The sequence below is a fragment of the Lampetra fluviatilis genome, chromosome 58 (assembly GCF_964198595.1).
Source record: "Lampetra fluviatilis chromosome 58, kcLamFluv1.1, whole genome shotgun sequence".
NCBI lineage: Eukaryota > Metazoa > Chordata > Hyperoartia > Petromyzontiformes > Petromyzontidae > Lampetra > Lampetra fluviatilis.
Window position 1 is genome coordinate 7,305,317 of NC_136332.1, and position 26,024 is coordinate 7,331,340.

Genomic DNA, 26,024 nt, shown 5'->3' on the forward strand with positions numbered 1-26,024 from the left:
CTCACCCGCTCACCCGCTCACCCACTCATCTGCAACCAACCCCACCAATCTACAACTCACCCAACCCATCCGCCCACTCACCCGCTATCCCACACATCTGCAGCAGATTTTCGCCGGGCAACACAAAATCAAATAAACAATTATCAGCAACAATTGAATAAACACACAACAACAACCACAACAACAACACAAGTAAAGACAAAGATCCCCCCCCCCGTGTAGCCCACACAGGGTCTTGGGGCAAGTGCTGTTTTAGCGCGTAGCAGCTGAGACAACGCACAAGGGGTTCCGTGGCCAGCACCACACCCGGCCGCCTTTGTCTCCCCAATCCTGATCAAGTTTTTTTTTTTACACTTTACTTACGTTTACTTTACTACGCACCACGCCAGGTAGATGATTAAGGCCGAGTCGATCTAGGGGTAGGAGGAGGAGGCCAGGGACCGCCGGTCCACGACCTGAAACCAAGGGACTTGGGTCTCGCGGGTGCGCAGCGGTGACGTCACACAAACACCGCCCCCCCCCACGGAGAGGGGACAGTGCCCCCCCCCTGACCCCCCCCTGACCTCCCCCTGACCCCCCTCCCTCCCCCGTCGCCCCCCCCCGCCCCCCTCTTGGCGTGCGTCAGCTCACCGCGGCTCAGCCGATCGGCCGGCCGAGTGACGAGTGTCAAGTGAGCGGAGGTGGAGGGGCTTCCATCAGATTAGGGATCTACCCATAATGCCACGGTCACCCTCACGGGCTCACGGCGGCCACGGAGCGCGGCTTCATTCACGCCGCCGCAATCGCGGGGGGCTGCGGACGGGGGGCAGAGGTCGCAAACGGGTTTTGATTCCTTACCCGTACACGTACCCGGCCGCACCAGGGTCGCAAACGGGTACCCGGGCGGGTACGGGTAGCCGGGTATCGGGTAGGGTACGGGTATCGGGTACCCGGTTGCGACCTCTGCCGTGGAGGCAGCGGCGAGGGTTGGTGGATTGCACGCGGATGGGGCTGTGCAACTCCCCACCCTTCTACGCGTGGGTGGGCGTCGAGGAGGGGACAAACGCGGGACGGAAAAGTGCGTGGACTAATCTATCTCCAGCGCGGGGATAGAGCGTTGCCCCCTCGCGCAAGGCGTGGATTTTCCCCGGCGCACGTGACGAATGGGGCTGGCCGCGCAACCACAGCACGGGACCGCAGAACTTGGGCAATTCATTGCCGGCGGTGCCGCCGGTCCCGCGAGTGATCCGCCAACTCTCGGCACAAAACCCTCTTCAGGTCTCCCGGGAGGAGGCGGAGATCTCCCGGGAGCGGAGCTGCTGCCTCCTCCACGACGAGGAGACAACCCCTGGGGAAAACAAGATGGGTGGCACCCCCCCCCTCCTCCGCCACCACCACCACCAGCACCACCACCACCAGCACTACCACCACCAGCACCACCACCACCACCAGCACCACCAGCACCAGCACAGAGGTCGCAATCAGGTACCCGATACCCGTACCCGTACCCGGCTGGGTACGGGTACCCGTTTGCGACCCTGGTGCGGCCGGGTACGGGTACGGGTAAGGAATCAAAACCCGTTTGCGACCTCTGCACCAGCACCACCAGCACCACCAGCACCACCAGCACCAGCACCACCAGCACTACCACCACCACCAGCACCACCCTTGCTGCCACCGTGCGCTGCGCTGGCGGCCCACAGCAGTAGTTGCATGGTCACGTGACGGATGAGGGTGTCCGCTGAGGTGAGGAGGAGAGGGGAGGTGAGAGGTGAGAGGTCACGGGGCTCTGGGGTGCAATGACGAGGCACGAGTGTGGTGGTGGTGGTGGTGGGCGAGGCGAGCGACGAGGTCGCGGGGCGTCGGTGGCGCTGGGGAGGTCACCGGCATTTGGTGGCAGCGGTGAGGAGGTCACGGCGGTGAGCGAGGAGGTCACGGGGCGTCCGTGTCGGCGGTGAGGAGTCGCGCGAGGCGGGAGAGCTGTGCGCGCTGCGAGTGTAGGTAGACCTGCGTGTCCCACAGCGCGTCCACCAGCACCGCGTCACGCACCTCGTCCAGCGCCACGTCCTCACGCAGCTGCGGGCTCAGCCTGCACGCACACGCACGCACGCATAGAGCACACACACATAGCATACTCATACACGCACACACAGCACACACACACACATAGCACACACACACACACACAGCACACACACACACATAGCACACACACTCACACACGCGCACTCACACACGCGCACTCACACACAGCACACTCACACGCACACTCACACACGCGCACGCACGCACGCGGCGCACACGCACACATGCACGCGGCGCACACGCACACACACGCACACACGCACACACACACACACATAGCACACTCATACACGCACGCACACACATAGAGCACACACACACACAGAGCACACACACATAGCACGCGCACGCACACATAACACACTCGCACACGCACGCGGCGCACACACGCACATAGCAGTGATTGTGGTGAGAGTGGTGAGAGTGGTGAGTGTGGTGAGCGTGGTGAGCGTGGTGACTGCGGTGATTGTGGTGAGCGTGGTGAGCGTGGTGAGCGTGGTGACTGCGGTGAGCGTGGTGAGCGTGGTGAGCGTGATGAGCGTGGTGATTGTGGTGAGCGTGGTGAGCGTGGTGAGAGTGGTGAGTGTGGTGAGCGTGGTGAGCGTGGTGAGTGTCGCCTGGGCCAGGAGTCGCACCGGAAGAAGGGAACCTGCAGGGAGTCGCACCAGGCCCGGGCTCGGTCCACAGGGCGCCCCTCCGCGTCGGTGCACTGCACAGGGGACACGCGGGCACACGAGGGGACACGTGGAGACACGAGGGGACACGTGGGCACACGAGGGGACAGACGGAGACACGCGGGGACACGAGGAGTCTGAGAGATTGAGCGAGGGCGAGCCAGCGAACATTTGAGCATGTGAGCGATCAAGCGAGCGAGCATGGTGAGCGTGGCCAGCGTGGTGAGCGTGGTGAGCGTGTGAGCGAGCGTGGTGAGCGTGGTGAGCGAGCGTGGTGAGCGTGTGAGCGAGCGTGGGGAGCGTGGTGAGCGTGTGAGCGAGCGTGGTGATCGTGTGAGCGAGCGTGGTGAGCGTGGTGAGCGTGTGAGCGAGCGTGGTGAGCGTGGTGAGCGAGCGTGGTGAGCGTGTGAGCGAGCGTGGGGAGCGTGGTGAGCGTGTGAGCGAGCGTGGTGAGCGTGGTGAGCGTGTGAGCGAGCGTGGTGAGCGTGGTGAGCGAGCGTGGTGAGCGTGTGAGCGAGCGTGGGGAGCGTGGTGAGCGTGTGAGCGAGCGTGGTGAGCGTGTGAGCGAGCGTGGTGAGCGTGGTGAGCGTGTGAGCGAGCGTGGTGAGCGTGGTGAGCGAGCGTGGTGAGCGTGGTGAGCGAGCGTGGTGAGCGTGTGAGCGAGCGTGGGGAGCGTGGTGAGCGTGTGAGCGAGCGTGGTGAGCGTGTGAGCGAGCGTGGTGAGCGTGGTGAGCGAGCGTGGTGATCGTGTGAGCGAGCGTGGTGAGCGTGTGAGCGAGCGTGGTGAGCGTGGTGAGCGAGCGTGGTGAGCGTGTGAGCGAGCGTGGGGAGCGTGGTGAGCGTGTGAGCGAGCGTGGTGATCGTGTGAGCGAGCGTGGTGAGCGTGGTGAGCGAGCGTGGTGAGCGTGTGAGCGAGCGTGGGGAGCGTGGTGAGCGTGTGAGCGAGCGTGGTGATCGTGTGAGCGAGCGTGGGGAGCGTGGTGAGCGAGCGTGGTGAGCGTGGTGAGCGAGCGTGGTGATCGTGTGAGCGAGCGTGGGGAGCGTGGTGAGCGTGTGAGCGAGCGTGGGGAGCGTGGTGAGCGTGGTGAGCGAGCGTGGTGAGCGTGTGAGCGAGCGTGGTGAGCATGGTGAGCGAGCGTGGTGAGCGTGGTGAGCGAGCGTGGTGAGCGTGTGAGCGAGCGTGGGGAGCGTGTGAGCGAGCGTGGGGAGCGTGGTGAGCGTGTGAGCGAGCGTGGTGATCGTGTGAGCGAGCGTGGTGAGCGTGGTGAGCGTGGTGAGCGAGCGTGTGAGCGAGCGTGGGGAGCGTGGTGAGCGTGTGAGCGAGCGTGGTGATCGTGTGAGCGAGCGTGGTGAGCGTGGTGAGCGTGTGAGCGAGCGTGGTGAGCGTGGTGAGCGAGCGTGGTGAGCGTGTGAGCGAGCGTGGGGAGCGTGGTGAGCGTGTGAGCGAGCGTGGTGATCGTGTGAGCGAGCGTGGTGAGCGTGGTGAGCGAGCGTGGTGAGCGTGTGAGCGAGCGTGGGGAGCGTGGTGAGCGTGTGAGCGAGCGTGGTGATCGTGTGAGCGAGCGTGGGGAGCGTGGTGAGCGAGCGTGGTGAGCGTGTGAGCGAGCGTGGGGAGCGTGGTGAGCGTGTGAGCGAGCGTGGTGATCGTGTGAGCGAGCGTGGTGAGCGTGTGAGCGAGCGTGGTGAGCGTGGTGAGCGAGCGTGGTGAGCGTGTGAGCGAGCGTGGGGAGCGTGGTGAGCGTGTGAGCGAGCGTGGTGATCGTGTGAGCGAGCGTGGTGAGCGTGGTGAGCGTGTGAGCGAGCGTGGTGAGCGTGGTGAGCGAGCGTGGTGAGCGTGTGAGCGAGCGTGGGGAGCGTGGTGAGCGTGTGAGCGAGCGTGGTGATCGTGTGAGCGAGCGTGGTGAGCGTGGTGAGCGAGCGTGGTGAGCGTGTGAGCGAGCGTGGGGAGCGTGGTGAGCGTGTGAGCGAGCGTGGTGATCGTGTGAGCGAGCGTGGGGAGCGTGGTGAGCGAGCGTGGTGAGCGTGGTGAGCGAGCGTGGTGATCGTGTGAGCGAGCGTGGGGAGCGTGGTGAGCGTGTGAGCGAGCGTGGGGAGCGTGGTGAGCGTGGTGAGCGAGCGTGGTGAGCGTGTGAGCGAGCGTGGTGAGCATGGTGAGCGAGCGTGGTGAGCGTGGTGAGCGAGCGTGGTGAGCGTGTGAGCGAGCGTGGGGAGCGTGTGAGCGAGCGTGGGGAGCGTGGTGAGCGTGTGAGCGAGCGTGGTGATCGTGTGAGCGAGCGTGGTGAGCGTGGTGAGCGTGTGAGCGAGCGTGGTGAGCGTGGTGAGCGAGCGTGGTGAGCGTGTGAGCGAGCGTGGGGAGCGTGGTGAGCGTGTGAGCGAGCGTGGTGATCGTGTGAGCGAGCGTGGTGAGCGTGGTGAGCGAGCGTGGTGAGCGTGTGAGCGAGCGTGGGGAGCGTGGTGAGCGTGTGAGCGAGCGTGGTGATCGTGTGAGCGAGCGTGGGGAGCGTGGTGAGCGAGCGTGGTGAGCGTTGTGAGCGAGCGTGAGGAGCGTGGTGAGCGTGTGAGCGAGCGTGGTGAGCGTGGTGAGCGAGCGTGGTGAGCGTGTGAGCGAGCGTGGGGAGCGTGGTGAGCGTGTGAGCGAGCGTGGTGATCGTTTGAGCGAGCGTGGGGAGCGTGGTGAGCGAGCGTGGTGAGCGTGGTGAGCGAGCGTGGTGATCGTGTGAGCGAGCGTGGGGAGCGTGGTGAGCGTGTGAGCGAGCGTGGGGAGCGTGGTGAGCGTGGTGAGTGAGCGTGGTGAGCGTGTGAGCGAGCGTGGTGAGCATGGTGAGCGAGCGTGGTGAGCGTGGTGAGCGAGCGTGGTGAGCGTGTGAGCGAGCGTGGGGAGCGTGTGAGCGAGCGTGGTGAGCGTGGTGAGCATTGTGAGCGAGCGTGGTGAGCGTGTGAGCGAGCGTGGTGAGCGTGTGAGCGAGTGTGGTGAGCGTGGTGAGCGTGGTGAGTGTGGTGAGCATTGTGAGCGAGCGTGGTGAGCGTGTGAGCGAGCGTGGTGAGCGTGGTGAGCGTGGTGAGCATGGTGAGCGAGCGTGGTGAGCGTGTGAGCGAGCGTGGTGAGCGTGGTGAGCGTGGTGAGCATGGTGAGCGAGCGTGGTGAGCGTGTGAGCGAGCGTGGTGAGCGTGGTGAGCGTGGGTGGTAAAGTTCTGTCCCGGCCCGACTGGCCGCCTGTGAAAAAGAGCTTTATAGCTCATCGGATTCAGGCAGTGCCAATACATATTCTGATTCCGATTCTGTACGAGTGATTGAGCGAGCGAACGGGCGAGCGAGCGGGCGAGCGAGCGGGGCGAGCGAGAGGGCGGGCGAGTGGGCACGCGAGCGATAGGGTGAGCGAGCGAGAGGGCGAGGGAGCGGGCGAGCGGGTGAGCGAACGGGCGAGCGAGAGGGCGAGGGAGCGGGGCGAGCGGGTGAGCGAACGGGCGAGCGAGAGGGCGAGGGAGCGGGCGAAGCGGGCGAGCGGGCGTGAGCGTCGTACACAGTCCACCATGAGGCGGCCCAGCTCCCGCGCTCCGATCACGCTCTGCGCCAGCTGCCAGGGGTTGGTGGGGCGGAACACGTCCGCCGAGCTCACGCGCTCCCGCGGGGGCCGCCCCGTGCCCAGCGACAGCACCACGGCCCGCAGCGGGGCCGCGCACCCCTGCGGCACATGGAGACACACACAGAGACTCACACAGAGACTCACACAGAGACACACACAGACACTCACACAGAGACACACAGAGACACACACAGACACACACAGAGACACACACAGAGACTCACACAGAGACACACACAGAGACACAGAGACACACACAGAGACACACACAGACACTCACACAGAGACACACAGAGACACACACAGAGACACACACAGAGACACACAGAGACTCACACAGAGACACACAGAGACTCACACAGAGACACAGAGACACACACAGAGACACACACAGAGACACAGAGACACACACAGACACTCACACAGACACTCACACAGACTCACACAGAGACACACACAGACACTCACACAGAGACTCACACAGAGACACACAGAGACACACACAGAGACACACACAGAGACACACACAGAGACTCACACAGAGACACACACAGAGACACACACAGAGACACACACAGAGACACACAGAGACACACACAGACACACACAGAGACTCACACAGAGACACACACAGAGACACACACAGAGACTCACACAGAGACACACACAGAGACTCACACAGAGACACACACAGAGACACACACGGGGACACACACGGACACACACACGGGGACACATGGAGACAAAGGTCCCCCGTGTAGCCCTAACAGACTGCTGGGGCAAGTGCTGTTAAGCGAGCGGCACCTGCGAAGGCCGGCACGGCGCACGAGGGGGTGGGTGGATTGAACCCACGACCTCCTGCGTACCAGGCGAGGGAGTTAACATCTCTTAGCCACCGCGGCGTAATGGCAGAGCCAGGTGCCACCTTGATACGGAGACACGGGACACACGGGAGACACGGAGGCCGCCCGGAGATGTGGGGAGACAGACAGAGACACGGGGGGACAGATGGAGACACGGGGGGGTGACACACGGAGACACGGGGGGGGGGGGGGGCAGATGGAGACACGGGGGGACAGATGGAGACACGGGGAACACACGGAGATGTGGGGAGACAGAGACACGGGGGGACAGATGGAGACACGGGGGGGGGGAAGATGGAGACACGGGGTACACACGGAGACCCGGGGGGGGGGCAGACGGAGACACGCGGCAACGCGCTGGCGGTGGCGTGGGGACAGGCTCCCCACCTGCTGCTGCTGCTGCTGCGCCCGGTGCTGCTGCAGCTCGGTGAGTGCGTCCAGCGTGGGGTTGTTGGCCAGGAGGCCCCCGTCCAGGAAGCGCCCCATCTGGCGGAAGTAGGTGGGGGCCGCCCCGCTGCTGCGCGCCGCACGCCACACCAGCTGCTCTACTCGGGGGGGGGGGCGGAGGGGGGGCACGGGGGGGGGCGGAGGGGAGGAACGTTCAGCGGGAACAAACGCGGGGGGCGTGGTGAGGTGCGGTGAGTGGTGAGTGGCGAGTTGGTGAGTGGCGTGCGGTGAATGGGGAGTGGTGTGCGGTGAGTGGGGAGTGGTGAGTGGTGTGTGGTGAGTGTGAGTGGTGAGTGGTGTGCGGTGAGTGTGAGTGGTGAGTGGTGTGCGGTGAGTGGGGAGTGGTGAGTGTGAGTGGTGAGTGGTGTGCGGTGAGTGGTGAGTGGTGTGCGGTGAGTGGGGAGTGGTGAGTGGCGAGTGGTGAGTGGTGAGTGGCGAGTGGTGAGTGGTGAGTGGCGAGTGGTGAGTGGCGAGTGATGAGTGGCGAGTGATGAGTGGTGAGTGGCGTGCGGTGAGTGGTGGTTGGTGAGTGGCGTGGTGAGCGGTGAGTGGTGAATGCTGAGTGGCGAGTGGTGAGTGGCGTGTGGTGAGTGGTGGTTGGTGAGTGGTGAGTGATGAGTAGTGAGTGGTGAGTAGTGAGCAGTGAGTGGCGTGTGGTGAGTGGTGAGTGATGAGGGGTGAGTGGTGAGTAGTGAGCGGTGAGTGGCGTGTGGTGAGTGGTGAGTGGCGTGCGGTGAGCGGTGAGTGCTGAGCGGTGAGTGGTACCGCTGGGAGGGGTGAGCGCCTGGAACGTCTCGCTGGGTGAGTGGCAGGGTGAGGCTGGCGGTGTGGTGGTTGTTGTTGTTGGCGGTGTGTAGTTACGGAAGAGGTGCAGCTCTGCCGGGTGTCTGTCTGCCAGAACAGCCGTCACCAACACCCTGCACACGGCAACAAAGATCCCCCGTGTAGCCTCAACAGACTGCAGGGGCAAGTGCTGTTAGCGAATAGCGCCTGTGAAGGCCGAGGGTGGGTGGCCAGCACCACGCCCGGCCGCCTTTGTCTCCCTGGTGGCGATGTTTACACACCGCACCAGGTACTCATTTGAGGCTGAGTCGACCTAGGGGAGGCCCAGGACCGGTTAAAATAATCGTCGCCGGTGTTGGCCGTGAGCGGGAATCGAACTCGGGTCACCAGGTTCATAGCGCGGCGTAGCGCTAACCGCTACACCACCGCTCCCCACACATAAACCACACACAGCACGTGCATGCACACACACACAGCACGTGTATACACACACACACACAACACGTGTATACACACACACACACGTGCATACACACACACAGCACAGGAGGTGTATACACACACACAACGCGTGTATACACACACACACGTGCATGCACACACACAGCACAGGAGGTGCGTTGAGTTCGCATGGGTGAGTGATACGTGTTTGTGGCTTGTGTGTGTGACGCATGAGCGAGTGCGTGTGACGAGTGTGTGCGCGCTACGCGAGTGTGACGCGCGTGTGACACGTGCGTGTGTGGCGTGTGACACGAGCGTGACGCCGTGTGACGCCGTGTGACGCGCACGTGCGATGTGACATGCGTGTGCGACGCGTGACGCGTGTGGCGTGCGACGCGCGTGACGGGCTCGAGCGAGCGTGCAGCGCGTGGTCACTTGGGGTGCGTGACGTCCGTCATCTTGGTGTGCTCGCCGAGCTCGCGCTTGAGGAAGCTGTCGAGCGGCGCCGAGTCGTAGGGGCGCCCTCCCCGGAACACCTCGTCCTTCATGCGGAAATACAGCGCCCGCAGCTCGCCCAGCGACTTGCCTGGCGCGCGGGGGACACGCACGGGGGGACACACGGGGACACGGGGACACGCACGGGGGGGACACACGGGGGTACACGCACGGGGGCACGCACGGGGGGACACGGGGAGAGTTACGGGGACACGCACGGGGGCACGCACGGGGGACACGTGGAGGACACGCACGGGGACACGGGGACACGGGGAGATACGGGGACACGTGGGGAGTTACGGGGACACGTATGGACCCACGGGAGATACGGGGACACGTGGGGGACGCACGGGGACACGGGGAGATACGGGGACACGTACGGACCCACGGGAGATACGGGGACACGTGGGGGACGCACGGGGACACGGGGAGATACGGGGACACGTGGGGAGTTACGGAGACACACATGGACCCACGGGGAGATGCGGGGAGATACGGGGACACGTGGGGATGCACGGGACGAATGAGCGAGAGCGCTTGTGCGTGAGTGTTCGTGAGTGAAGTCCCCGCGCTGGCGCCCGCACCGTGCACGATGCCCAGCGCCAGGATGCCGCCCGTGCTGGTGCCCGCCACCCAGTCGAAGAGCTCCCGCACGGGGCGGCCGCTCTCCCTCTCCAGCGCCAGCAGCATCTGGATGAGGACCAGGCCGCGGATCCCTCCGCCGTCCAGGCTCAGCACGCGCTCACGCCTGCAGCGCGGGGGAGGCGGGGACGTGGGGGGGTGAGACACGGGGGACACGGGGGGGTGAGACACGGGGACACGGGGGGGGTGAGACACGGGGACACGGGGGGGTGAGACACGGGGACACGGGGGGGTGAGACACGGGGACGTGGGACACGGGGACGTGGGGGGGTGAGACATGGGGACGTGGGACACGGGGATGTGGGGACGTGAGACATGGGGACGTGAGACACGGGACACGTGGACATTGGACACGTGGACATGAGGGCACAGGAAATGGGACACGGGTACATGTGGATACAGGTGATAAGTGGACAGGGGGACACGTAGACACACAGAGACATAGACACACAGAGACGTAGACACACAGACATGTAGACACACAGAGACATAGACACACAGAGACGTAGACACACAGAGACGTAGACACACAGACACGTAGACACACAGACACACAGACACGTAGACACACAGAGACGTAGACACACAGACACGTAGACACACAGACACACAGAGACGTAGACACACAGACATGTAGACACACAGAGACATAGACACACAGAGACATAGACACGCGGCAACGAGAGGGGGGGGGGGAGGGTGGAAACGGCAGTGGCCGCGAGCGTTGCCACGGTGACGCACCGCTGCTGAGGGGGCGGCCCGTCCGTCACGTCCAGCATGGGAGCCATCACCGTCGCCATGGCGACCACGTCATCAAAGCCTGTGGGGGGGGGGGGGGGGGGAGGCACGCAGAGTTCCACGTTCGCATCGTTCCAGCGGCTGAGAACTGGGCAGCGCGGGATGGAGAGTCTCGTTTGCGAGGATCACCTGTGTCCTGTCCGTGTGTGTGAAGGTTGAACTTCTGTTGCACCACACGTAGCAACAAACTGAACGCAAAAATAAGTTCTAAAGAAATTAGTTCCGTCCATCAAGATGATGATGATGATGATTTATAACTGCGCAGCTCCGCTGGCTTGCTAATATCGGAAGGGAAGAGCGTTCCAGACGGCCGCAGAAGCGCATCTTGCGTTTTGCGTTATAACAGCGCGCGTTCCAGCATTATAAGGGCGTGCACGTTCGCTGTTATGACGTCGTGCGCGTTCCGCGTTCTAACGCGTTACAACGACGCGTGCGTTCCACGTTATACTGATGCTGCGTGTTCTGTGTTGTGACGTGCGTTCCGCGCTGAGCCTCTGCTGCATTCGGACGCTTGCCCCGGCGAGTGAACCGGCGAGTGGCGCCCGCCGCCTCTCACCCAGGGGCCGCGGCGGCCTCTGCCTGGGCGGGGGGAGGCCGGGCCGGGATCCCGGGCCTGGTCGACGCCGAGGAGGCGGGCGAGGCGGGGGGGGGCCGACCCGGGAGGGAAGCACCGCGTGACCCCCACGCTGTGCAGCATCTCCATGAGCACGGGGCGGTTCCCACCTGGAAACGGAAACGGCAACGTCAACGTGGCGGCGGCGAGGGGGTTACTACGCTGCGGGGGGCGGGGTACTACGCTGCGGGGGCGAGGGCTGGTGGGTGGGCGTCGACGGGGAGACGTTAGCCCGGCTCGCCGGGAGAAGCCGGTGCGGAAAGAGGACCGGCCTCAGCCCGTTGCTTCCATCTGTGCGCGGGGGATAGAGCGTTGCCCCCTCGCGCGAGGCGTGGGGTTGTCTCCGGGTGCTCCGGTCGGTTTGCGCCGGCGTGGATTGCAAGGACGCTCGTCGCTGCTCGCCGAAAATATCAGTGTGGCGCTCCTGCTTAAATAGGTAAATAATGATGATAAATAATAATTATAAATAATTATTATTATAAATAATAAATAATAATGATGATATCAAGTTCGCGTCGATTTTGTGGAACCAGGTGACGAATCCAGAGGCCAGGATAGGAGTCTAATTTGCCAAGAGATGGAGGGGTGGAGTGGGGGAGGGAGGTAGGGGTGGGAGGGAGGGAGGGGTGGAGTGGGGGAGGGAGGTAGGGGTGGGAGGGAGGGAGGGGTGGAGTGGGGGAGGGAGGTAGGGGTGGGAGGGAGGGAGGGGTGGAGTGGGGGAGGGAGGTAGGGGTGGGAGGGAGGGAGGGGTGGAGTGGGGGAGGGAGGTAGGGGTGGGAGGGAGGGAGGGGTGGAGTGGGGGAGGGAGGTAGGGGTGGGAGGGAGGGAGGGGTGGAGTGGGGGAGGGAGGTAGGGGTGGGTGGGAGGGAGAGGGGGGAGGGAGGGAGGGGTGGGAGGGAGGGAGGGGGAGAGGGATAGGAGGGAGGGAGTGGAGGAGGGAGGGAGAGGGGGAGGGAGTGCGGGAGGGAGGGGTGGGAGGGGTGGAGTGGGGGAGGGGTGGTAGGGAGTGGGAGGGAGTGGGAGGGAGTGGGGGAGGGGAGGGATAGGGGGAGGGAGTGTGGGGGGGGGGGGGGGGTACTGGGGGGGGTTCGAGGGGGGGGGGGGTACTGGGGGGGTTCGAGGGGGGGGGGGTACTGGGGGGGCTACTGGGGGGGGTTCGAGGGGGGGGGGTACTGGGGGGGGTACCGCTGCTGTTGCGAGCCAGCAGGAGCCCGGGGGTCTCTCCGTCGTCGTTGGTGGAGTCCATCTGAGCTCCGAACACGATCAGCGGCTTGATCATCTCCAGATGGTCCAGCTACAGCCACGCACAGCGCCGCGGGTGTCACACACGCGTGTCACACGCGTGTCGCACGCATCTACGAACCGCACGTCGTGTGCATCGTGTGTAGTGTGCGTAGTGTGTGTAGTGCGTGTAGTGTGTGTGTGTAGTGTGTAGTGTAGTGTAGTGTGTGTAGTGTGTGTAGTGTAGTGTGTAGTGTGTGTAGCGTGCGTAGTGTGTGTGTAGTGCGTGTGCGCGTGTGTAGTGCGTGGAGCGAGTCCCCTGCGTAGACCCCAGGCGCGTGGCTGCGTACCCGCATGGCGATGTGCAGCGGCGTGTCCCCGTGAGCGCCGCGTGTCTCCGCCTGCGCCCCCTGTGTGAGCAGCGCCAGCGCCGCCTCGTGCCGCCGCTTGCGCGCCATCGCGTGCAGCGGCGCGTCCCCGCTGCGGCTGCACGCTTCCAGCGCAGCGCCCCGCGCCGCCAGCAGACGCACCGCCTGCACGCAGAGTGAGTACACACGCAGTGAGTACACACACAGAGTACACGCAGAGTGAGTACACACACAGAGTGAGTACACACAGAGTGAGTACACACGCAGTGAGTACACACACAGAGTACACGCAGGGTGAGTACACACACAGAGTACACACAGAGTGAGTACACACGCAGAGTGAGTACACGCACCTGTGCGCTACGGGCCCAGTGCATGGGCGAGCCTCCGTGTTTGGTGTCGCGTGCGTCCAGCTGATCCTCGCGCAGATCCAGCAGCAGCTCCACACAGCTGCATGAGCACACACACACACGCGCACGCACACACACATGCACACACGCACACACGCACGCACACACGCACGCACACACACGCGCGTACACACACGCACACACACATGCACACACACGCACACACACACGCACACACACACGCACACACACACACGCACACACACACGCACACACACACACACACGCACACGCGCACACACACACGCACACGCGCACACACACACACACACGCACGCACACGCGCACACACACGCACACACACGCACACACGCGCACACACGCACACACACACGCACGCACACGCGCACACACACGCACACACACGCACGCACACACACACACGCACGCACGCACACAAGCACACACACACACACGCGCGTACACACACACCAATATACCAACACCCGCCATTCGACGCGAAGCGACGGTGACGTCGTCAGGACGCCCATGCCAGGCCAGGTGCACTTTGAGGCTATCGCGTGAAGTGTCGAAGGCTCGCTGCTGACAGGAGGAGGTCACGTGACAGACCCAGCAGGTGCCATGGGTTGGCTGACTGAGATGACCACTGGTAGATGCACCACCAGCTGTACCCCCCTACTGTGCCAGCCTAGGTGCAGGAGGAGGTCACGGGACAGACCCAGCAGGTGCCATGGGTTGGCTGACTGAGATGACCACTGGTAGATGCACCACCAGCTGTACCCCCCGCTGTGCCAACTCGTACACAAAAAACTGTCCCCCCTGACACACGCACACGCGTACGCACACGCGTACGCACACGCATGCACACACACACCTACGTGTACACACATGCGCTGAATTATATACGTGGTGTGTGTAAGGTGTGTGGGCGGTTAGCTGTGGGTCTCTGTGGGGAGCGGTGGTGCAGCGGTTAGCGCTACGCTGCACCGCGATCCCGGCTGCGAACCCGAGTTCGATTCCCCGCTCACGGCCAACACCGGTGACGGTTATATAAACCGGTCCTGGGCCTCCCCTAGGTCTACTCAGCCTCAAATGAGTGCCTGGTGCGGCGTGTAAACATCGCCACTCAGGGAGACAAAGGCGGCCGCGATTGGTGCTTGCCACCCACCCCCTCGTGCGCCGTGCCGGCCTTCACAGGTGCTCGCTAACAGCACTTTCCCCAACAGTCCGTTAAGGCTACATGGGGCGTGCGGTGTAAAACGCGCGCGTATGTGTGCGTGTGTGTGCGTGTGTGTGTGTGCGTGTGTGTGTGTGTGTGCGTGCGCGTGTGCGTGCGTGTGTGTGTGCCACGTGTAACGTGGGGAGTCACGGCACCCGATCTGGTCGTGCCGCAGGGCGGTGTGCACCGCGTGCCCCCCCGCACCGGGCCCCGCTGCACCGGGCCCCGCCGCGCCGGGCCCCGCCGTGCCGGCCCCGGCGAGGAGGAGGATGCGTGCGGCGTCCTCGCGGCCCAGCCGGCAGGCCTCCTGCAGCGCCGTCTCGCCCGCCCCACTGGGCCCGTCCAGCGTGCCGTGCGCCGCCTCGCACAGACACTGCGCCGCGCGGCGAGATGCGCCGTTAGCTAGGCCTCGGCAAGGTAAGGTAACTTACCCTTTTTACCGGGTAAAAGGGTAAAGGTGTCGACATGCCAAGGGGTAAGGTAAAGGGTAGGGTAAAGGTAGCTCGGAAGAATTACCCGGTAGGGTAAAGGTAGCGCGAAGTATTACCCGGTAAATACGGTGCCTTGTTTACCGCTAGAAGCTCCGTGGCGCAGTCTGTGGCCTCCATTTAACAAGTAAATTATAATTATTATTATTTTAACACGCTTTATTGAAACGTACGAGTAATGGCAGAACTCCACGACTCCCGGAAGTGGCCCCGAAGCTTGCCATAAGCGTGCCACACGGCGCGTCGTGCCGCGTGCCGCGTGGCGCGTCGTACCTGCAGGATGGCGGGGTCGGTGCGGCGGGCGGCGAGGTGCAGCGCCGTGTCCCCGCGCGCGTCCCGCGTGTCGACGCGCGCTCCGCACGCCAGCAGCTCGGAGGCGCAGGCGAGCTCCCCGGCGCTCACCGCCACCACCAGCGGCGTCGCTCCACCGGAGCCGCTCTCCACGTCCCTGCGAGCCGGAGCGCGACGGCGATGAGCGACGCCGCGCGGCTCGTTGCCGTCGTAACACTCGGCCGCCCGACAATCAGACGGTCGTTTTGTTATTTGACCGCGCGTCACGGCCCGCTGAGCTACGGGGCTGTCGATTCCCGGAAGCGACCAGCTCGCCGTCGTGAAACGGGAGCTCAACGAAGCGGCTTATCGCGTGGAAATTCATCGCGGCAAAATCTTCAATGGAGGGAAAAAACAAAAACGGAGGGACCCGGGGAAAAATCCACGCGAGAGAGAGAGAGACACGCAGACTCCAAATATACAGCAGCAGCAGCAGCAGGCGTCAGGGTCGGCATCGAACCCACGACCTCCTGCATACCAGGCGAGGTAGTTAACATCTCCTAGCCACCGTGACGACGCGGACACGAAACCTATCGTCCAGGACGAGGCCTTGCGATCGAGGCGACGCGAACGCGGCAACGGAGGAGGAACATTGGGGGGTCGGCGGCGGCGCCGGCGTGCCGACCAGCTACCTGAGGACGGCGTTGTGCCGGAAGGCGTGCACCAGGCCGACGTGCGCCGCCAGGTGCGCCGCCGTCCACTCGGGGTGCTCGCGAAGGGCGTCCAGCACGCGCTGCGCCGAGGCGGCCGGCCCCGCGCCGGCGCCGCCCGGCCACACCGCGCCGCCGCCGCTCACCAGCGGCAGGACGCGCTCGGCGAGCAGCGCGAACAGGCGGCGCGCCTCGGGCTCGCCGGACACGCGGAACAACCTGCGGGGGGGAGACGGCGGGGGGCGGTGACGCGGCGGTGGTGGCACGGTGAGCGCACGGTGGCGTGTGTGTGTGTGGTGTATACGGCGTGTGTGTGTGCGTGTGTGTGTGCGTGCGTGTGGTGTACACGGCGTGCGTGTGTGTGTGTGGTGTACACGGTGTGTGTGTGTGTGTGTGGTGTACACGGCGTGTGTGTGGTGTACACGGCGTATGTGTGTGTGTGGTGTACACGGTGTGTGTGTGTGGTGTATACGGTGTGTGTGTGTGTGGTGTACACGGTGTGTGTGTGTGTGTGGTGTACACGGTGTTGTGTGCGTGTGTAGCATACACGGCGTGTGTACGTGTGTGTGTGGTGTACACGGTGTGTGTGTGCGTGTGTGTGGTGTACACGGCGTGTGTGTGTGTGTGGTGTACACGGTGTGTGTGCGGTGTACACGGTGTGTGTGCGTGTGTGTGTGTGCGTGTGTGGTGTACACGGTGGCGTGTGTGTGCGTGCGTGTGTGTTGTACACACCTGAGTGCCGACGTGGCCCCAGGCCCCGGCTGCAGGAGGCCGTCCCAGGAGCCGGCGAGCCGCATCAGCGTCAGACTCCCCTCCCGGGCGACGGGCTCCAGGCCGCGGTAGTCGGCCAGGGTCACCTCCCGAGCCTGCAGGGGGCCCGCCAGGCCCGGCGCCACGGCCGACAGGGCCCCCCTCACCAGGCGGCCCAGGAGATCCATGGCCACCGCCGCCGCCGTCGCTCCCTTTCACGGCCGGGGGTCAGGGAAGCGCCTGCAAGGGGGCCGCGGGAGACGCTTTAGGCTGAGTCGACCTAGAGAGGGCACGGCGGGCACGGCCACTTGGGGTGTCTTGTTCGGATGTGGCTAAGAGACACCCACAGCGTGTCTAGATGTGACTAAGAGACACCCACAGCGTGTCTAGATGTGACTAAGAGACACCCACAGAGTGTCTAGATGTGACTAAGAGACACCCACAGCGTGTCTAGATGTGACTAAGAGACACCCACAGAGTGTCTAGATGTGACTAAGAGACACCCACAGAGTGTCTAGATGTGGCTAAGAGACACCCACAGAGTGTCTAGATGTGGCTAAGAGACACCCACAGAGTGTCTAGATGTGGCTAAGAGACACCCACAGAGTGTCTAGATGTGGCTAAGAGACCAACAGCGTGTCTATCGACAGCTGGATGAAGACCTCGGCATCATCACCATCACCACCATCATTGGCCACGGTCTGATCCACTGCGAACTAAAGGTTGTCCAACACTCACAGGCGATGGTTCTCGTTGTGGCGGTGAGCCGCTTTCAGTTGGGATGCCGGCAAATGAACGGAACCGACGCTCCGGCACCCCCGCGGACGCTCAAACCGCACGGCGGTCTTGAGTCACAACGCATGGTGACGATCGATTTGCCCTCGGTGACTCGGTTAACTAAAAACACATTGTCCCGCGGAGGGAGCTGGTAGGAAACACGTTGGGTTGCTCGGTCAATGGCCTGCAGGGTCAACGGCGGCGTGGTGTATTCCGCAAATATGGCCGACTGTGAGGGCGGGCACAAGCCGGCGTGAGTAGGTTAAACGTTGAGTTTCATAAGGACACCACGGGGTGACCAGCCCCTCCCCACCCAGCCCCACCCCTCCCACCCCCCCACCCAGCCCCACCCTCCCCACCCAGCCCCTCCCCACACCACTGCTCACCACACCATTCCTCGTACACCACTGCTCACCACCACACGATTGCTCACTCATACACAACTGTTCACCATTGCACCACTGCTGGCCATTGCACGACTGATCACCACGACTGAAGACGCCACGGTGGCTAGATGTTGACTACTTCGCCTGGTATACAGGAGGTCATGGGTTTGATCCCGACCCTGATGATGCCTGCTGCTGTATATTTGGAGTTGGCGTCTCTCTCTCTCGTTATCATCACGGTGGCTAGGAGATGTTAACAACCTCGCCTGGTCTACAGTAAGTCGTGGGTTCGATCCTGACCCTGACGACGTCTGCTATATATTTGGAGTCTGCGTGTCTCTTTCTCTCTCATCATCACGGTGGCCAGGAGATGTTAACAACCTCGCCTGGTCTACAGTAAGTCGTGGGTTCGATCCTGACCCTGACGACGTCTGCTATATATTTGGAGTCTGCGTGTCTCTTTCTCTCTCATCATCACGGTGGCCAGGAGATGTTAACTACCTCGCCTGGTCTACAGGAGGTCGTGGGTTCGTTCCCGACCCTGACGCCTGCTGCTGCTGCTGTATAATATGTGGAGTCTGCGTGTCTCTCTCTCCCCGTGGTCGCGTGGATTTTTCTCCGGGTCGTCCGTTTTTTCCTCTCCGCATTTATGGATGAACATCGCCCGCGCGCTTAGAGTTATTCGGCTGCTGCTGCTCCTATACAAACAAAAACAATCCACGCGCCGACGATGACGATGAGAAGTCACTACCGCTGTGATTATCATTTGTTAAAGTCAGGTCAGTGCCACCGCCTCACCTCGTAGAATTATAAAATTACATTTTATACCCTGGTATAAGCCGGTTGTAGGCAACATAACCCCGTTATAGACAACATAAACTGGTTATAGGCAGCATAAACTGGTTATAGGCAGCATAAACCGGTTATAGGCAACATAAACCGGTTATAGGCAACAGAAGCCGGTTATAGGCAGCATAAACCGGTTATAGGCAACATAAGCAGGTTATAGGCAACATAAACCGGTTATAGGCAGCATAAACCGGTTATAGTCAACATAAAGCGGTTATAGGCAGGATAAACCGGTTATAGGCCACATAAGCAGGTTATAGTCAACATAAACCGAATATAGGCAACATAAGCCGGTTATAGGCAACAGAAGCCGGTTATAGTCAACATAAACCGTTATTAGGCAACATAAACCGGTTATAGGCAACATAAGCCGGTTATAGGCAACAGAAGCCGGTTATAGGCAACATAAACCGTTTATAGGCAACACAAGCCGGTTATAGTCAACATAAACCGTTTATAGGCAACACAAGCCGGTTATAGGCAACACAAGCCGGTTATAGGCAACACAAGCCGGTTATAGGCAACACAAGCCGGTTATAGGCAACACAAGCCGGTTATAGTCAACATAAGCCGGTTATAGGCAACACAAGCCGGTTATAGGCAACACAAGCCGGTTATAGGCAACACAAGCCGGTTATAGGCAACAGAAGCCGGTTATAGGCAACATAAACCGTTTATAGGCAACACAAGCCGGTTATAGTCAACATAAACCGTTTATAGGCAACACAAGCCGGTTATAGGCAACACAAGCCGGTTATAGGCAACACAAGCCGGTTATAGGCAACACAAGCCGGTTATAGGCAACACAAGCCGGTTATAGGCAACACAAGCCGGTTATAGGCACACAATGTTAACAACCCCCCTGGGGGCACGGTTGACATCAGTGGCGAGGGAGAAGCGAGAGACACACGGAGCTGCCAATATCACCGCGATGCATACCAGGTGCTATCGGCTTCGTCACGTGGGCTGGGGGGGGGCAGCCCAGCCCAGCCCCCCCACCCCCCGCGTGGTCATTGACACTGCACTGTAATTATTGCACTGTACTATGCCCCCCAATGTTCAAAGTTTACCCCGCAGCTTTCAACAACAAGAATTTATAATGATCGATTGACCGCAGTGGTGAAATATGGTCAAGCAGCCCCCCCCCCCACACCCCCCCCCCACACCCCCCCCCACACCCCCCCCCACACCCCCCCCCAACCCCCCCCCCCACACCCCCCCCACGTCTCATCCAGCAGTAGATCGACCCCCCCCCCCACCTCTCCACGCGGTCCTCACCTCCACCGAAGAACAGCTGACCGCGATTCCCCCACTCGTCGATTCCAGCGAACCGTCGATTCGACTCCGCAAGTTCGTCGATTCAACACACACAGCAGCGCCGCTCGCCGCCGTCGTGCGAATCGACAAACCGATTTACGCCGCGTATCGATTCCCTCCCTCCCCACCTCCGCGTCGCAGCGCGAGCGTTCGATTCGCGAATCGCCAGTCGCATCCGATTCCAGAATCGAGGAAGTCCACCACCCCTCTTGGTCGACCGCGCACGTGGGCTTGGAGGTTGGGGGTTGAAGTTCGCTGCCGGGGTTCGACTGCCCCCCCCCCTAACCCAGGGGCTGCTCTTCAGGGGTCCCGGAGGGGGTCCTCAGGGGTTCCTTGGCGGGGGGAGGCTTGGGGGTTGGGAGCGGGGAGGGCAATCGACAGGGGGGGGGGGCATCAGCGAAGATCGTCTTGAGTGTAAGTGCGACCACTCCCCCTACACTCTAAAACGTGGTGAAGGGGGTACCCCCGAAAGGGTAAAGGGGGTACAGGTGGGATAGGGGGGTGTGTAGTGGGAAGAGGGGTTCCTATAGGGATGCTGGAGAGGGTTTGTATAGGGCTGGGGGGGGGGGTCTCGATAGGGGGGCCAGGGGTCTCCGAGGGTGGAATTAGGGGGTGCGTAGTGGGAAGAGGGGTTCCTATAGGGATGCTGGAGAGGGTTTATATAGAGCTGGGGGGTGGGGGGTCTCGATAGGGGGGCCAGGGGTCTTATAGGGACGGGGGTCTCCGAGGGGGGGATTAGGGGGGTGCGTAGTGGGAAGAGGGGTTCCTATAGGGATGCTGGAGAGGGTTTATATAGGGCTGGGGGGTGGGGGGTCTCGATAGGGGGGCCAGGGGTCTTATAGGGACGGGGGTCTCCGAGGGGGGGATTAGGGGGGTGCGTAGTGGGAAGAGGGGTTCCTATAGGGATGGCGTATCTCTCTGGGATGGTACCGGTGCCCTGAGAGGGGATGCAGGGGTTCTGCGAGGGGGTCCGTGTTACCCCTGGGCGAGACGGGGAGTTTGGGGCTGTGTGGGGGCTGTTGTCTCGCTGAGTCACCCGAGCCGCGTGACCTCTGTGTGTACAGTGGGTGTCGGGTTTGTGTGTGTACAGGGTGTAGTGTGTGTGTGTGTACAGGGTGTAGTGTGTGTGTGTACAGGGTGTGTGTGTGTGTACAGGGTGTAGTGTGTGTGTGTGTACAGGGTGTGTGTGTGTGTACAGGGTGTAGTGTGTGTGTGTACAGGGTGTAGTGTGTGTGTATAGACTGTGTGTGTGTAAGGGTGTGTAGTGTGTGTACATGGTGTGTGTACAGGGTGTGTAGTGTGTGTGTACAGGGTGTAGTGTGTGTGTGTGTACAGGGTGTGTGTGTGTGTACAGGGTGTAGTGTGTGTGTGTACAGGGTGTAGTGTGTGTGTATAGACTGTGTGTGTGTAAGGGTGTGTAGTGTGTGTACATGGTGTGTGTACAGGGTGTGTAGTGTGTGTGTACAGGGTGTGTGTGTATAGACTGTGTGTGTGTAAGGGTGTGTAGTGTGTGTACATGGTGTGTGTACAGGGTGTGTAGTGTGTGCAGGGTGTGGGTGTGTAAGGGTGTGTAGTGTGTGTGTGTGTATAGACTGTGTGTGTGTAGTGTGTATGTAATGTACAGGGTGTGTGTAGTGTGTGTGTATAGACTGTGTGTGTACAGGGTGTGTGTACAGTGTGTGTGTACAGGGTGTGTGTACAGTGTGTGTGTACAGGGTGTGTGTAGGGTGTGTGTAGGGTGTGTAGTATGTGATCTGTGTGTCTGTGTTGTTGATGTCTCTGTGTGTGTCTGTGTTGTTGATGTGTCTCTGTGTGTGATCTGTGTGTCTGTGTTGTTGATGTGTCTCTGTGTGTGATCTGTGTGTCTGTGTTGTTGATGTCTCTGTGTGTGTCTGTGTGTCTGTGTTGTTGATGTCTCTGTGTGTGTCTGTGTGTCTGTGTTGTTGATGTTTCTCTGTGTGATCTGTGTGTCTGTGTTGTTGATGTCTCTGTGTGTGTTCTGTGTTGTTGATGTGTCTGTGTGTGTCTGTGTTGTTGATGTGTCTCTGTGTGTGATCTGTGTGTCTGTGTTGTTGATGTGTCTCTGTGTGTGATCTGTGTGTCTGTGTTGTTGATGTCTCTGTGTGTGTCTGTGTGTCTGTGTTGTTGATGTCTCTGTGTGTGTCTGTGTGTCTGTGTTGTTGATGTTTCTCTGTGTGATCTGTGTGTCTGTGTTGTTGATGTCTCTGTGTGTGTTCTGTGTTGTTGATGTGTCTGTGTGTGTCTGTGTTGTTGATGTGTCTCTGTGTGTGATCTGTGTGTCTGTGTTGTTGATGTGTCTCTGTGTGTGATCTGTGTGTCTGTGTTGTTAATGTGTCTCTGTGTGTGATCTGTGTTGTTGATGTCTCTGTGTGTGTCTGTGTTGTTGATGTGTCTGTGTGTCTGTGTTGTTGATGTCTCTGTGTGTCTGTGTTGTTGATGTGTCTGTGTGTCTGTGTTGTTGATGTCTCTGTGTGTCTGTGTTGTTGATGTGTCTGTGTGTCTGTGTTGTTGATGTCTCTGTGTGTCTGTGTTGTTGATGTGTCTGTGTGTCTCTGTGTTGTTGATGTCTCTGTGTGTGATCTGTGTGTCTGTGTTTTTGATGTGTCTCTGTGTTTCTGTGTTGTTAATGTGTCTGTGTGTGATCTGTGTGTCTGTGTTGTTTGTGTGTCTGTGTTGTTGTTGTTGTGTCCGTGTGTGATCTGTGTCTGTTGTTGATGTGTCTGTCTGTCCATGTGTCTGTGTTGTTGACGTGTCTGTGTGTCTGTGTTGTTGATGTGTCTGTGTGTGTGTGTGTGTTGTTGATGTGTCTGTGTGTGTGATCTGTGTGTCTGTGTTGTTGATGTGTCTGTGTGTGTGTGTGTGTTGTTGATGTGTCTGTGTGTGTGATCTGTGTGTCTGTGTTGTTTGTGTGTCTGTGTTGTTGTTGTTGTGTCTGTGTGTGATCTGTGTGTCTGTGTTGTTGATGTGTCTCAGTGTTGTTGATGTGTCTCTGTGTGTGTGATCTGTGTGTCTGTGTTGTTGATGTGTCTGTGTGTGTGATCTGTGTGTCTGTGTTATTGATGTGTCTGTGTGTGTGTTGTTGATGTGTCTGTGTGTGTGATCTGTGTGTCAGTGTTGTTGATGTGTCTGTGTGTGTGGGTGTTGTTGATGTGTCTGTGTGTATTGTTGTTGTGTCTGTGTGATCTGTGTGTCTGTGTTGTTGATGTGTCTGTGTGTGTGTGTGTTGTTGATGTGTCTCTGTGTGTGATCTGTGTGTCTGTGTTGTTTGTGTGTCTGTGTGTATTGTTGTTGTGTCTGTGTGATCTGTGTGTCTGTGTTGTTGATGTGTCTCAGTGTTGTTGATGTGTCTCTGTGTGTGTGATCTGTGTGTCTGTGTTGTTGATGTGTCTGTGTGTGTGTGTGTTGTTGACGTGTCTCTGTGTGTGTGATCTGTGTGTCTGTGTTGTTTGTGTGTCTGTGTGTATTGTTGTTGTGTCTGTGTGATCTGTGTGTCTGTGTTGTTGATGTGTCTCAGTGTTGTTGATGTGTCTCTGTGTGTGTGATCTGTGTGTCTGTGTTGTTGATGTGTCTGTGTGTGTGTGTGTTGTTGATGTGTCTCTGTGTGTGTGATCTGTGTGTCTGTGTTGTTGATGTGTCTGTGTGTGTGTTGTTGATGTGTCTGTGTGTGTGATCTGTGTGTCAGTGTTGTTGATGTGTGTGTGTGGGTGTTGTTGATGTGTCTGTGTGTGTGATCTGTGTGTCAGTGTTGTTGATGTGTCTCTGTGTGTGATCTGTGTTGTTGATGTGTCTGTGTGTGTGTGTGTTGTTGATGTGTCTGTGTGTGTGATCTGTGTGTCTGTGTTGTTGATGTGTCTCTGTGTGTGATCTGTGTTGTTGATGTGTCTGTGTGTGTGTGTGTTGTTGATGTGTCTGTGTGTGTGTGTGTTGTTGATGTGTCTGTGTGTGTGTGTGTTGTTGATGTGTCTGTGTGTGTGTGTGTTGTTGATGTGTCTCTGTGTGTGATCTGTGTGTGTGTGTTGTTGATGTGTCTCTGTGTGTGTTTCTGTGTCGCGTTTCCAGGACGCCGTGCGGGTCAGCGTTGCCATGGCTGCCGCTTCCGGCAAGAAAGGAAATCGCTCTGGCAAGGTGTGGCCTGGGACCTCGACCCTCACCCTGATCCTCGCCTAAAGCCAAACCCTGACCCTGATGTAGACCATCACCTCAACGTAAACCCTGACCCTGACAGTCACCTGAACCCTAACCCTGACGGAGACCATCACCTCAAGCTAGACCCTGACCTAGACCCTACCCCTCACCTAGACCCTGACCCTGACAGCCACCTCAACCCTAACCCTGACGGAGACCGTCACCTCAAAGCAGCGACGCACCTCACGCCCGTCGTGCGCTCGCTCCCCCAGGCCCCGCGGCGCGGCGACGTCTCCTCCGGCGCCCTGCCCGGTGGCGGCACCGGCGGCACCGGCGGCGCCGGCGGGCCGCCCTCCATCTCCGACACGGAGCTGCTGTCCCTGCCGGTGCGCGAGCTGAACCGGCGTCTGCGCGCCGCGGGCCCCGAGGAGGCGGCGCGGCTGAAGACGCGCCGGCGCACGCTCAAGAACCGCGGCTACGCCGCCAACTGTCGGGCGCAGCGCTCGGAGCAGCGCGCCGTGCTGGAGGAGCAGCGCTCGCACCTGCAGGCCGAGGTGACGGCGCTGAGCCGCGAGGCGGGCGCCATGCGCTCGCAGCTGGCGCGCATGCAGGCGCAGTACCGCGCCCTGCAGAGCCTGGCGCGCGACACGGCCGGTGGCGGTGGCGGTGGTGGTGCCGCCGGCGCCGCCGATGCCGGAGACGACGCTCGGAGCGACGGCGGCGGGGACGGCGCTCCAAGCGACGGATCGGCGGCGGCGGCGCCGCGGCAGTAGACGCACGCGGCCACATGGGTTGCGGGCTCTGTAGGCGGCCGGGGTCACCGGGGGTCACCGGGGGTCACCGGGGGTCACGGGGGTCACCGGGGGTCACCGGGGTCGTCGCGACGACGAGGAGACGATGGGGGACGAGGCCGGTTCGTGGGCAGGGCCGTGCGGGGACTTGGGGTTAGGGCTGTGGCGAGTTGTTTGGGGTTGGGGGTTCTTGGGGTCATAGTCGGCGGTTCGTGAGGTCACGGCTTGGGTGCGCGCTGTATGAGAAGCGTAACTCAAATTGTTTGTTTTTTTGCCTTCTTCAGATATAAATAAATAAAGATATATTTTAGTCCATCGGACGATCGGCTCTGCGTCGGGGGCGGTGGTGCTGGGGCCTTGGAAGCGAGGCCGAGGGACCGGGCTCTAGAGGTCACGGGGCCCTGCAGTTGGGGGTCAGGTGGCCTTGGGGGGGGGGGGGGGTGGGGAGTGAGTTGTGATGCAGCGCTGGCCCCCGCGCTGGAGGCCGTGGTGTGAGCTCGCTGTGTGCTCGTTGCGGCTGGCACCACACGGAGAGTTTAATTTCTATTAGCAAACTTGTGTGCGCACACACTTGTGTATACACGCGCACATGGTACACCACTTACACAGCCACCGTTCGCCACTTAGTGGCAGCGTTGTCGTCACAACGTTTGTGCCAGGCTGGGTGCACATCGAGGCCACGTGAAGTGTCGAAGGCTCTTGGTGCTGGCAGGAGGTCACTTGACAGACCCAGGTGCTATGGGTTGATGGAGATGATGGGCAGATGCACCAGCTGTGTATCTGCTGTGCCAACTTGCTGCGTTTTAGCCGCCCGGCGCTCCGCTCGTTGTTGTGAGCGTCGCTCCTCTGCCCTCTGTTGTTGTTGGAGGGCGACTGCCTTCAACTGCCCAGTAGCAGCGTCCTTCACGAGCCTCCTCCACAGAGGCCGATCTTGACACCGCTGGTACCGGTCATCGG

General features: G+C 60.9%; 2 protein-coding genes across 5 annotated transcripts; one reads left to right on the forward strand and one right to left on the reverse strand.

Moving 5' to 3' along the window:
* Nucleotides 1–611: 611 nt before the first annotated feature.
* LOC144950472 (85/88 kDa calcium-independent phospholipase A2-like) lies at nucleotides 612–19,831 on the reverse strand. Its single transcript, XM_078880596.1, is given in 20 exon segments — nucleotides 612–2,068; nucleotides 2,700–2,773; nucleotides 6,260–6,421; nucleotides 7,573–7,730; nucleotides 8,398–8,549; nucleotides 9,292–9,442; nucleotides 9,936–10,099; nucleotides 10,735–10,813; nucleotides 11,348–11,381; nucleotides 11,383–11,437; nucleotides 11,439–11,514; nucleotides 12,590–12,698; nucleotides 12,976–13,158; nucleotides 13,347–13,443; nucleotides 14,739–14,956; nucleotides 15,345–15,519; nucleotides 16,034–16,270; nucleotides 16,784–17,041; nucleotides 18,466–18,662; nucleotides 19,753–19,831. Coding segments are annotated over 18 exon segments (2,487 nt in total). The 5' UTR covers nucleotides 16,990–17,041; nucleotides 18,466–18,662; nucleotides 19,753–19,831; the 3' UTR covers nucleotides 612–1,911.
* On the forward strand, nucleotides 16,308–25,114 carry LOC144950475 (uncharacterized). Of its 4 annotated transcripts, none has more exons than XM_078880602.1 (3): nucleotides 16,308–16,318; nucleotides 24,211–24,276; nucleotides 24,549–25,114. In XM_078880602.1, exons 2-3 carry the CDS (start codon nucleotides 24,235–24,237, stop codon nucleotides 25,047–25,049), a joined length of 543 nt encoding a protein of 180 aa, XP_078736728.1. In that variant the 5' UTR covers nucleotides 16,308–16,318; nucleotides 24,211–24,234; the 3' UTR covers nucleotides 25,050–25,114. The 4 variants fall into 4 exon arrangements, with proteins under 4 accessions (XP_078736728.1, XP_078736729.1, XP_078736726.1 ...); XM_078880603.1 differs by lacking the exon at nucleotides 16,308–16,318 and adding an exon at nucleotides 20,381–20,393; XM_078880600.1 differs by lacking the exon at nucleotides 16,308–16,318 and adding an exon at nucleotides 20,500–20,544.
* The last annotated feature ends 910 nt before the right edge of the window (nucleotides 25,115–26,024 follow it).

What these genes read in the sequence shown, in the direction of transcription:
- LOC144950475 (XM_078880602.1), top strand. Translation starts at nt 24,235, where the DNA reads ATGGCTGCCGCTTCCGGCAAGAAAGGAAATCGCTCTGGCAAG. An exon ending in AAGGAAATCGCTCTGGCAAG is followed by an intron (nt 24,277 to 24,548) that starts GTGTGGCCTGGG and finishes TCGCTCCCCCAG; the next exon opens with GCCCCGCGGCGCGGCGACGT.